General features: G+C 37.7%; 1 protein-coding gene across 1 annotated transcript; it reads left to right on the forward strand.

Moving 5' to 3' along the window:
* The first annotated feature begins 3,272 nt into the window (after positions 1-3,272).
* LOC106157937 (zonadhesin) lies at positions 3,273-11,623 on the forward strand. The gene is made up of 12 exons (XM_087018200.1): positions 3,273-3,288; positions 3,670-3,766; positions 5,104-5,286; positions 6,347-6,552; positions 6,832-6,979; positions 7,446-7,619; positions 7,894-8,067; positions 9,214-9,396; positions 9,562-9,727; positions 10,089-10,329; positions 10,560-10,707; positions 11,014-11,623. Exons 2-12 carry the CDS (start codon positions 3,682-3,684, stop codon positions 11,214-11,216), a joined length of 1,911 nt encoding a protein of 636 aa, XP_086874326.1. The 5' UTR covers positions 3,273-3,288; positions 3,670-3,681; the 3' UTR covers positions 11,217-11,623.
* The last annotated feature ends 1,691 nt before the right edge of the window (positions 11,624-13,314 follow it).

Here is a 13,314-nt window from a genome sequence, read left to right on the forward strand (position 1 = left end):
GTGTCTTTCATGTAATTAAAGTTTGGGTTGCTAATCATAATAGTTATAACAAAGCGTGAAAACTAAAAGATTTGAGTCACTCGGTACCTCTGACAGAAAAAAAAAAAAAACAAACTTTTGGTAAATTTTCACGTGAAGACTGCTAAGGTCATGGTTTATTATACATAAAAATTTCAAAATAAAACATTTCATGCATCATTTTATATTTTCTGATGTTTTCTATAGTTCATCTGTGTAGTCTGTTGATAATAATCATGTTTTATTATGAACAAAAAAAATTCAGAATTAAACATTTCATACATTATTTGATATTTTCTCACGAAAATACGTCTGTGTAGTCCATTTATAATAATCATAACTTTCTACACAAAATGAAAAGGCAGAAACAAAGCACTCGGTCAAACTGTGACCTTCCTCAGTGTCTGTTATTGTACTGAGAGTCTGAACACTACTCACCCATGTATCAGTGATTGTATCAGTCCAAACACGTGCACTTCGCTTATCGAATTGTTTTTGACATTTTATTTGTGTCAAACACTTCAAGTATCAATTATTTTTAATTGTGATATTCCTATAAATTAAAACACTATCTTGTTTAGCATCATACTGAAATAAAATTACATTATATGTAATTGTACTATGAACGTCTTCACTTTATGCGGCAATCGACTTTTAGTAGCGTTCGAGGCAATAATTGCGTTGCGTTTGTTAAGGCTTCAATTTAGCTGACTGGTGCAATGGCCATCACAAATAGCGATTGATCACTATGCTTGCGGTAGCAATTTGCGATGTTTTCGAGTTATAGAGCCCAGAACACTTAATGGATACATGCACCATTCAGAAATGCCATAAGAAAGTGACAGTGTTCCAAAGTTCTCCTTTAGTCTCATCTATTGTCTCATCTATTAGCTGCTCACTTCTCCATTCATTGTTCCTTTTTTAATGTGAACTTGAGCATTATCCATGTGCGTAAATAGCGCTTGCAAACAGCGGTTAGCAACTGCACTATAATATCCATGCCACAAAACACGGAAGTCTGTTCCCTGTGGTCTTCCTGAAAGGTTTCTCCAGTCACGCTTGCTAACTATTTTCATATTAAAAAGATATACGATCATGCTGTCATTTACAGGACGGACTGTTTTCTTTTAAGGACGGGCAAACGTTGTCACGATTTCCCACCTCCAACCTAAAGTTACTGCAGTGACTAATGTACACGGGAAAAATGGTTTGAACGCGCTCAGGTAAATCTAAAACGCAATCTTCCTTTACAGAACACTTTTTATTATTTCTACTTCCTTGAAACCACTCGCAATGCGTGATTTTGGTTACCAAATAACCATTAAGTTCCCGTTTATATATCAAAGTTATCTTCCCGTGTACTCTGGCGCATGTTCCATACCAGTAAAAAAAACTCCCTTGATAAGTGATGGCCCCTAGCTAACAAAACTGTTCATCTATGTTTTTGTCAAGTACGCTTTGTCCGGGAATAATTGTGACTTCTTTTCCGGAAACATCAAGATTTTAAAACCACTCATTATAAATTGATTTATCCAAAAGGGGACGAGATACTTCCAGTGCTCTTTTTTCCCTCGATAGAAAAAAGGTGAAGAGATACATGATAAAAGTAAATTGAGGTGGTCATCTTGAATTTTCCATCCCCCAACAAAAGCTTGAACGGAATTGAATGTATGTGCTGTCAATCCTTACCAGAGATTTACGTAAAAATGCACAGGCAAGGTTTCTTTTCGTTTGTGACAGCGTTTCTTCTTTTTCTATATTAAAACGAAAACAACTACTGTCTACAGTGATAGGCCTAAACACATTAAAATAGAACCGACAAAAAGCTGAAGAAATACTAGGGCAAACAAGACTTTCTGGCAAAATTTGTTCTAAATCTTTTAGGGAAGGATGAAAATAACACAGAATGATATAGCAATTAAATTCAACTGTGATGCAATTTCATATGATTAAAATATTTAACAATAAACAGCAGAGCGCAAATTTTAATTTAAAACACTGATATTGTCGCAAGAAAACATTCGCTATAAACTTATATAAGTTCTTTTTGCAATTAATTTATGTAAATTTTCATTCTATTTGCAATCAATTTATAGAAGTTCTCATTCTTTGTCTAGAATCAGGAGCACCGAATCATTTCTACCATAAGTTTTTGTTTGCCTCTGGCCTAACAACACGTGTGTGCTTTGAGGCATGACCTTTTAATGTCACATCCATGACGAAGTGCGGCCAATAAAGCACACATTACCAACATAATGTTTGCATCTGAGATCCTCTCACCACATTAGGTTACTATATAGGAGTGTTTAAAGTAAATCTATGCAATATTTCTCTTATAAAGCTGGCAGAAGTGGATCGTTTTATATTGAATCCCCTGTCTGTGAAAGGTCATCCTCAAAAAGAGAGAAGTCAAGACAACCCAGTTACTAACACAAGGTAGGCCCTAATTTCCTAGTTAGGATTAGTCAAAGGAAATGTTGCTCTGATTAAAGATTTCACTTTTGTCTTAAGGTGGGTTAATGGGCTTTACACATAGCAAAAGAGCTACATCGGGCAATCGAAAGAAAACTCTGTTCTGTAAGTCAAACAGTATAATAGAGCGTTAAGCGAGGAGCGTGGAATTGCCTAGGACACCTGTCAAGCACGAGTGATTGCTCCTTTTCTGGGTTAAGGTTTGTTGGATTTATTCGGCATAACAATTTCATTGGCATGTATGTAGCAAACGTAATACCATTAAAACCTGTTAAAGGGTTTTTTGAAGTGTTTAATAAAGTGTGGGGAAAACACGCACAAACTATCTACAAATAAGCGTTTCAGCGGTACAACAGAAGAAAATAAAATTACTGAAACGTTTTTATTGTCTCGAAGAACTTGCAACAACAACAAGTGTGCGTTTCTTTTCTAGACTTTTTTTAAATTTTCATTCCAACAAGATGCATTTAATATTGAGAAAAATGATACAGAAAAACTGAAATTTCGTGTATTTATTAATTTATTCATTTTGTAACACATTTCCTTGCGTTTTATCTCCAAAAACAATGTTTTGGCCTACCTTGAGTGACTTGGAAGTGCTTTCTTGAAAGCCAGTAAAATCACAAAATGAATCGGCAATAAAACTGCAATTATCCTCGGTAAATAATAGTGAATCTAGGTTAATGCAGAGGGCGCCAATTAGACATCTGATGATTGTAAACCAGAAAGCATAAGTTGTATATTTCCTTGTCAAATTACGCACTTCTCTTTTATATTGTATACATAAGAACACACAAGGTACGTAAACGCTTGTGTATTAGGGAGTCGATAGTAACTATCTAACGTATAATAATAATAATAATAATAATAATAATAATAATGAATATATGTAACAGGAAACAGGGCTTCCTGAGAAAAAGGACAAATTATGCTGTACGTAAAATCTAAAAGTAAATTATTTAATACAAGCATTTTGCAATCTAATGGAAGATGTAGATGTACGTTTTGACAAGTCAGGTATGGAATAAGAAATGGACTGAGTGTCATAGCTATGAGCTTTTCTTTTGCCGCACTTTTTCTACCGGCGGAAGTACTTAATTATTTTTATTATTTTTGCTTTTTTGAGAACTTATGAATCACTCATAATATATTTCAATTCCCATAGTTCTCTTTCTACAGTTTCAGAACAGAATGGCTTCAACGAATCTTCTGAAAATGGTGTCTGTACTTTTAGTGCTTGCATTATACTGTTGGATAACCTCCGCCACTGAACTAGGTAGGTTATATTGACATATATGGCAAATGTACATGTACACACACAAATGTACGGCAAATGTACACATAGAAGTACTCACAAACAGGCGGGCATTCAAAGTAAAAAACATCTTTATACACAGCACCATTATATATACGACAAAATTTCGCATATGCAACTAGCTTTTTTTCTGTCGCTGTCAAATTTCGAATATAGGCATTATTTTTGAATCGACAGTTTATTCAGGTACTTGAACCAGTTTGCTATCTCGTAGTGCCTTTATATGCGTGTATGCTGGGCGTATTGTCCTGTTCACTGCTGTGCATTACAATTTCTACAGCTAGTTACAACAAATACTTTTCTAATGGCAATTTAATACCCGAGCTCGTGCATATTCGAGCACACATTTACGCTAGGTAAGTTTTGCTTTCGGAAAGCGTTCAGATACAAATACAAGGTCATTTTACACTAGTATTACTCACTGAACCTACCATGTAATATCTTCATGTGTCTAGTGTCAAACGGCTTGCAACAAAACGCTGCATGGTTATACCTAAAATATCCATTAATATTTTACAGAATGTCGTTCTCTGACATTTTATCTCAAAGATATGTGACAAAAATATTTTCAAACTCAACGACGTTGAAAAACTATCTAATGCTTTACCACCCATCTCGCGACAATAAGGAAGTCGTTATTGGGGCTAAAATAGTTTACCAGACACGATTGCCAAACTTGTTATAGCTGCCTTAGTAGAGGTCGCTACATTATGTGGTGGACAAATTCTGCATTAATGCCCTAAACCGTTACATTTCCCATCTCTTTGGGTATTGTTATGGACTAACGTACCTCATGTATATTCTTTTGATATGACCTTCCCACCTTTATAGTAGTGCGAATGTCAAAGTTAAGACATCAGAAATGCCGACATGGGCACTAAAGATTTTTCAAAAATGTCATTGCATTGTTATTGGTTTAGATAAAAATCCGAATGAAGTGAGGAAAATGAAATTTTAAAGTGATGTCAAATGACATGTAAAACTATGTCAGCTTTAGCCTGTATGTGACATGCACTAATACATTGTGTCTTTCCAAGCACAGGTACACATTTGCACATATAGGCCTATCAGGTATAGACATTCTGGCAGTCTTCTAGGTCTTCCGGGTTACGGGCATCTATTTTTTTCTGCCGGAAGACAGTTAAAAATAAAGGGTGGATCAACAAGATAATTGTCTGAAAATATATCTGGATCCTCCCATGTGTGGTGTCATTAATTAAATTGTTTTGTTGCTAATTTCTAAATACATTTATTTAATGCATCATCATTGTCATCTCTTCTCTTTTTAAACCACGCAGAAGACAGGTCGTGCAGTGGTGGCCTTGTCTGGAGTAATTGCACCAAGAACTGCACCATCACGTGCGACGACTTTGAGCCCGCATGCGCAGAGGGTTGTACTCCAGGCTGCAAGTGCCCGGATGACAAGCCTCACTTTCACGACGGTCGGTGTTGGACCTATAACGATTGTTACACTATATTACGTAAGTTAAAACTTTTAAAAAGATTCACTTAGTAAAACAAGTTTCAAATATCTTATAGTAGTGGATTGATAGGCATTCACAAAAGTTTTTCTCAGCACTTATAATATTTCTTTTTTAAGATTTCTTAGATTTTGAAGACATACCCGGTATGGTTGACTTTGCATAACTCTACACCGTGTAGCTTGCATTGACTTGTTGTTTATCGTGTGGAACGGATTCTATTAGTATTACCTGAACCAGGAAAAACATTCAGACTCCTTGTAACTGTAACAAATAAAATTTCCGGTCTCAAAGTGTCCGAGTAATGTGTCTTCTTTAAACAGCATCTCTTTGGTTTATTAATTTTCTTTTGCGCTTGTTTTGGTTTTATTGCATCATGTGACAGGAGCAGTAATAGGTATTTTCGTCATATCTAATTTAATGTGTGCTCTTTAAGTAACAATAAAAGGTAATAAGTTTGGTACTACAGATTCTCCTTTCTCCTTTTTCTCCGCTTTTCTTCATAGCACATCCGTTAGTGAAGAGTTCTGCACACTATCAAACAGTGCTTATTAAAGATGCATTTGAAGTCATATTTTTGCCATAAATCCCACCGAAATGCCACCATATAGTTTCATATGCCATACCCTAGAGAAATACCAAAGGGCATCGTTTCCTTTTTCCCAAAAAATGATATTTGATCGTGTGTCTTCTGCTTTCGTCCTGTGCTATACTAGTGTACAGTAGGCTATATGCTCCTCGGTTGTTTCGTTTTCGGCAAGTCATATTTATAACTGTGTGCGCAGCAGTAATGCGCCATGCATTACTACGTCATTTAGCAGACATTTTACGAGCTGAAGGGACTGCTCAGTGGGTCAATTTATGACCAAAAAATATGTAGAAGTTGCAGTTTTAAAGCTGTTTTTTGGGCTGATCGAGTTATTACTTTGGTGTATGCTTTGACATGTCGACTTTATACGAGTCGTATAAGAAACAAGTGAAAGTGGCTTATGTGTTCTAAGTAATCCATGCTCGATCCAAATGTAATTTTAAACAGTCTGAATGAATCCACTTATTCCAGACTGCACTGGGGGTCAGGTGTGGAGCTGGGAAGGAGGGAGAGAAGGTAAGGAGTGCCACGCCACGTGCGACAGTCCCAACATCGACTGTCCAGCCAAAAGTAGGATATGGGGCTGCAGGTGCCCTCCAGAGCGGCCATTATGGAATGGAAACTTATGTGTGAGGCTGTCGGAATGTCCGCAAAGTAAACAGTGTACAGGAGGACAGGTGAGAGTCTCTTTATGCCTTTTGGAAGTGAATTTGACTCATGTGTAAGACCGGCATTTTGGTCTTATTTAATTTAGTATACATGACAGAAGATTATGACTATCTAGTGCATACAGCGGTATACCTTTAACGTTAAAGCCATAAAGACATCAGTTGTAGCCTATAGAAAACGCAAGAAGTGGCATTAGCAGAAGCTCATATGCCATATCAATAAACTCTACATGATCAGGAAGTACCCGATATATACAATCGAATCAACCAAATCATGCCTTTCTTAAGGTTTGGAAAGACTGTGGAAGTACCTGTACGGCCACCTGCAGTGAGCCGACTCCACGATGCAGCACCGAGTGTGCGTCCAGATGCGAATGTCCGCCGGAAAAACCTATATTGAGAAAGGGGGAATGTGTCAAGTACAGTCAGTGTCCAGGTAGGTGACTATGTCAAATGCCTGTACCAAGGCTGATATGGACAACAATTGTGGCCTATTGTCCCCACATTACAGTTACCAAGCAATGTGTCAAATGTGCACAAAATGCACCAAGACTTGCGTCAGTTTCAGTACTTGTATAATACAATTTCTATATTAAAATTGACTGAACAAGATCTAAATCATTTCAAAAAATTATACAAATGTACGAAAATGCTTGTCCCAAACCGTGTATGCTCTTAAAACAATACTTTCTCTGTAAAGTGGCAAAAATGTGCGGAAACTGTGTATGCGCTGAGACTTGCATAGGTCTTTTAAAATAGGTCTTTTAAAATACAATACAATAGGTCCTTTAAAATACAATACACCTACTGCATTACGTATGAGTATAGTAGAGGCGAACAAGTGTGGAAACCCTTACTGAGACTTGTACAAGTCTAGATACAACAAAATACCTATATTACAGATGAAGAGCGGTGTAGCGGCGGTATGCTATGGACAACTTGTGGAAGCGCCTGTACCAAAACTTGTATGGAGCCAAACCCTCGCTGTACGAGGCAGTGCGTGGCACGTTGCCAGTGCCCTCCCTCTAGACCAATTCTGTGGAACGGCCTCTGCATCCCATTCGATCACTGCCCAGGTAATCCGCTGAAGGCCGATATCCTCAAACTCACTGTTTAATTATTTTTTTTTGTTTTACGTTTTACATAATAAATTGAAATATAATCACTTTGATAAAGCACGCCATGGATGGTCCATTCCAGAGAGTTTGTACGATATTTTACAGGCATAATTAGGTGAAATAGTTATAAAGAAGCTGTCACACTATGTACTGCAATGTATATGCAAATATACACAATGTATGGACCACGTGATAGCCACGTGATACACCCGATTTTACACAATATTTTCAGTGGCAGAACGCTGTCCCAGTGACAGAGTGTGGAAGGATTGTGGGTCAGCGTGCCCGAAGTCATGTGATGACCAGGAACCAACCTGCTCAAAGAAGTGCGCACAGGGATGCTTCTGCCCCGACGACGCACCTTACCTGTCCAATGGCACGTGTGTTGCTTTGGATAAGTGCCCAGGTATTAGGTTTTGTTTCTTTTTCACTTTGAAAAGAATTTTAAAAGTTCTATACTCGAGTAATAACAAGACACGTACCATTTATCTATGTTTCTAAATTATGCGCCTCACAAAGTGTGCAAAACACTTTTCTGTTGTTTTGCTGTATTATATAAAAGTTGTAGGTGCAAAGCGGCTGCTTTTGTTATGGGCAATTAAAACCATCGCCATATTTTGTCTTCAAAAATATACGAAGACATTTGTGACGCGCTTTCTACAGTCTCTTGCAGGTTGCCATGCGGCACATGCAGGGAGCGACGGAACTGACCGCACAGTACTAGCCGTGAGCTTGGTAAACAACCAATGTGAAAAATTAATGTCAGTCTACATGACAGATACGTTATGTAAACAATGTACCCAACCTTTAGTTTTCATATGTTGATATCATCCCCAATTTTTTCTCCAGCTTCTCCAGCTGCAGTAGCGTGCAGAGGCGGCAAGACGTGGCAGACGTGCGCGTCACCTTGCACCTTCACGTGCGCCAACTACCGCGAGGTCATATGTGCCGCGATGTGTGTTGAAAAGTGCGCATGTCCGCCAGATGCCCGGATTTGGGAAAATGGAACTTGTATTCCAGAGAGCAAATGTCCATACTAATTATTTATCCACTTATTTGTCCAAATATTGTCATTACCGATATGTATGTGACTTGGGTTATGTGAAGGAACACTCATGAAAAAGTAAAAAGACAAATATATCTCGAGAGCCGAAACTTACACTTTGAAACAAATTGGTTATGATACTGGCAAATGTTATTTTATCATTTGCTAATTATTACCGAACTGCTTCTCACAGTTGTTTAATAGTTTCAGTGCGTAAAAATAAAGCACACGACAAAATGAAAAGGGGTTGCCCTTCCTAAATACTGATATGATTGGTTTTATGGTATGTTGAAAAATGAGCAAAAGAGCATCGCCGTTTTCGTTTTTTTTTAATATCTCACCTAACATAATCTAGGAATGTGAATTTCGTTTCTTTCCAGATATATTGTACTGAAGAAGACTGTGGGTCTCTCGATTAAGGGTACTGTCAACTGCAATACATATGAGAACAAATGCAAGTAATTGTATTGTGTATATGAAAAGAAGAATTTCACTTTTTTTCTTCAGTTGAAAACCAGTGTAAACACGGAATGATCTACTCCAACTGTACGAGTGAATGCACGGCCACGTGCTATAGACCGTTCCCAAGAGGCTGTGCGCAGTGCGTACCCGGATGTACGTGTCCGTATAACAAACCATTTCTAGATAATGGCGAGTGCGTCGGATATCAGGACTGTTCCAGACGGCACGGTAAGAGATGCCTAATAAATCCGGGCGGCGAACAAGTGGTTTTTCTTATTTCTTTTAAGGAAATAAATCTTAAAATACATATAAGCGGAATATGAACAATGCATTTTTGCAGCTAGGTTTGTCAGTAGGCCTATATTAATTCTTTTTGATGTTTGCCCCCTCTAGTTTGCCCTGAAAATCAAGAGTGGGTTCTGTTTGGCGCGGAGTGCGTTCAGACTTGTGAGGACCGAAAACCCGACTGCGCTAACCGGGAGATCCAGGCGGGGTGCCAGTGCAAACCGGACAGACCTTACATTGAAAGAAACGAAACGGGGCGCTGTTTTACGGCAAGGTTTGTGAATGTGTGAGGCATTTGGGTTCCGTTTCTGGTTTGGGAAGGGTGTTTTTCCTGGTTTAAATCTGTATTTCTTTCAAATTTGCAATAATTGTACTTTTCCATTATTTTGCAGTTACCGGATTTATAACTTGCTTTATCTTCTGCTCTCTTCGTCGCCAGTTAGTGAAATTGTGTCGTATGCCGCATGAAACATACGGACTTGGGTGGGGGTAGGGGTGGGTGGGATTGGGGCGGGTGAAGATGCAGAATGCGATAACTTGGGGTTGATAGCTGATCTCAGATTCAGTCCCTATACAGAAATAATAAAGTGATACCGTGGCGATCATTCATCACTGGTATTTTATCTTTTTTTCAGTGAATGCGATGTCATTGTAGGCCTCACTACAACCGCCGCGCCAAAGTGTCCGGACATTCAGGTGTGGCACCAGTCAGCCTCCCCGTGCACGCGCACGTGTGACGACCCCTTCCCAACATGCACTAGGGAAAATGAGGCACGATGTGCATGCCCGAATAGTGCCCCTATTTGGCACGAGAATCAATGCATTCGTGTTGATCAGTGCCCGGGAAAAGTGAAAAATGAGTGTTCCGGAGGCCAGGTATAAATTAATCTCTTAACTTCTGGATAAACGGGTTGTCGAGCAGTACAGCATATCCCGTATACTTACGACACAACGTTACTTTCATAATTGGCTGCCATTTTGAAATGACTTTTGATATAAGTACCGTGGTTCATTGGCCTTATATATATATATATATATATATATATATATATATATCTGTAGTGCTGTATAGGTATGCTGTTGATCTCTGATTATTTTCCCTGTAGGTATGGATGTCATGTGGCTCCAAGTGCACCCAGACGTGCGGAGACCCCAGCACTCTCTGTGAGGGAGGGTGCTACTCCCGCTGCCAGTGTCCCCTAGGTCGACCCGTACTTCACGTGGGGAAGTGTATAGGCAGGGATCAGTGTCCCAGTAAGTAGGCAGTGGCGGTCATAGGGTAAAGCGGGAAGTACACGTGTTAGACGTTCTCTGGGCGCTGCTTGAAAAGGGTGCCACAGCGACGAACTGACAATGCATTTAGCGATTACCCTCGTAGTTGAAAAGCACACCCAGGATGTAATACTGGATATATATATATTCAAGTTACGAAAGTGATTTTCAGCTGATTTTATCGTATTATATATCATCTTGTCGTCGTATTATATATCATCTTGCCGAAGTACCAGACCTGCCTGTTATAAATGTACTTTATCCTTTCCTACTCTCTCTGTGTTCCAGCTGAACAAGAGAGAAAGACCACTCCAGCTCCTGGATGCACTGGCGGCAGAACTTGGCAGAATTGTGCCTCCCCGTGCACCTTCACCTGCGAAACGCGGTACAACTTGGTCTGCGCAGCCGTGTGTATTAAGAAGTGCGCATGTCCAAAACATGCCCCCTTCTGGCACGAGGGAAAGTGTGTAGCGGAGAGTGACTGTCCTTGAATTTAAGGAAAAAAATGATGAAATGACGTATTTATTTGTTTCATGTAGTGAAACTTCACTGAATCATTGGAACAAGAAACTAATTTTAGCTGATCGAATTTATATCTGAGTTTTGTGCATGAGACCAAACTGTTGTTTAAATGTTCAAATACTTGACATACACCTTTTTTTCGTGGTTTGAGCAGTTTAATTTATAAAATTTCCATTTGTTTGTTGTATATTGACAAATATTAACTGTTAATGACAAATGTTTGTTTTTGTCCGTTTTAAGGCAAAAGAATAACACTTGTAGGATGCCATTTGAGTTCATGTCACAGGATGAGTCGGAAATTCTCAATAACCAGGCCCATACTGCATTTTTGCCTTAAATATAAAGTATTTTCTTATGAAATAAAACGTTTTTGACACGTTTTTTGTTTGCTTATCTAGGCTACCCAAGGCCAGAAAACATATTTATTGGCCTTTTTTTAAAAAACGCATTCTTCTTATTTTATATTATTCGGGGTAGTGCCAGATTATACTGAAGAAACCCTAATTGCAAAAGTCTATTTCTTATTAAAATACCTTCCAAAACATTTTTAAAAAATAATGAACGACGTACAAAAGGGGAAGGGGCATGTTCTTTTAATATTGCCCATAATAATGGAACCCATTAGTAATACGACAACCACTAAACTGACAGTTAATATTGACACAGTTTGAAAAGAGCGCGAGTAACGACGCGAGAGTCAAGTCAACGGAATGAATGGCGTATCGCGAAAACCTCCCCTAATGCGCGGGTTTTGATCTTTTTTTTTATTGTTAGAGAGTTCTGGCTAAACTCAGGTAAGGAAGATTAAAGGCTGACTAATCGGAGGAGGGGGGGGGGGGGGGATTGCCCAGGGATAATTCGTTAAATGTAAATGGACTATATTTTGCTGGTTATTTTAAAATTAGTAAATTAATTAATTAATAAATAAATAATAATGAGAATTGAAGTGATAAATTAATGACAAGAAGAATTAAAATGAGTAAATTCATTAATAAATAAATAAATAATAATAATGAGAATTGAAGTGATAAATTAATGACAAGAAGAATTAAGTTAAACAAGGCAGCAAAGCTGTCAAATGTACAGACAAAAAACAGAAAAAAAAAGCGCAGGAAATAGGATACTGTCAATTTTGATGCATTAATGTATTATGCTTACTGTAACTGCATAGCCAACATCAAATTCTAATTGTGCATAACATTGAATTAGGATGAAAGTAAAATGTGTAACAAGCATTAGACTGAGTTCCCATACCTAGATCAATCTAACAGGATCAATCCAACTCCAAGGGGTTTCTCACTAAATTGCTTTCAGTTTAAGCGGCTTAGGATTCTGGCATGCCAGTTTCAGTAGGCGTGACAGACAGCTAAGCCACTTACATTGATTGCAATTTAGCGAGAATTCCCTTGGAGATACATCGATCCACAGTTAGCGTGATAGGGTCTGGAAATAGTCCCTAAGGCTTGAGGCTGATAAGAGTTAAACTTTGGAAATGCCAGAATGAGATAAAGTGAAAATTTCTTAAACTCATTGCTTAAACTCAATTAAAAAAAAAAAAAAATATATATATATATATATATATATATATATATATATATATATATATATATATATATATATATATATATATATATATATATAAAATCATACTTGTAAGTTAAAAAAATACAGAAAGTGTTACAAAGTTACAGTACAGGGCTCCTGGTCGATGGGAGTGATAAGTCACATCTTGAAAATGCCAGTTTGAAAAATTAAAAATTAAAGAAAAAATTACAAAAAATATTCCACTAAAGCTGCCATTCAGTCTAGCTGCATAACCATGATATGAATCATCCAACTTCAGTTTAAACAGTGTAAACAAGTCACAGAAATATAATATATTTTGTTTTACCACAAAAAGGGCAGTCATAGCTATTATTCTGATATCTGAACTTGTCATCAGACCATGTGACCTCCATAGGTGGCTATACTTTGTAATAATTTCTTAAGAGATTTTAACAAAAAAAACTTTTTAGAAAAGAATTATTTGCCAAAAAAGAACAGTTATTATCCCTTTAACTGTAAAAA

The sequence above is a fragment of the Lingula anatina genome, chromosome 7, assembly GCF_051362555.1.
Source record: "Lingula anatina isolate TDL-2025a chromosome 7, LinAna3.0, whole genome shotgun sequence".
In the NCBI taxonomy this organism is placed as follows: Eukaryota; Metazoa; Brachiopoda; class Lingulata; order Lingulida; family Lingulidae; genus Lingula; species Lingula anatina.

Coding starts and splice junctions, on each gene's coding strand:
- LOC106157937 (XM_087018200.1), top strand. CDS start 3,682: ATGGCTTCAACGAATCTTCTGAAAATGGTGTCTGTACTTTTAGTGCTT. Junction 6,553..6,831: donor AACAGTGTACAGGAGGACAG/GTGAGAGTCTCT, acceptor GCCTTTCTTAAG/GTTTGGAAAGACTGTGGAAG. Junction 6,980..7,445: donor CAAGTACAGTCAGTGTCCAG/GTAGGTGACTAT, acceptor CCTATATTACAG/ATGAAGAGCGGTGTAGCGGC.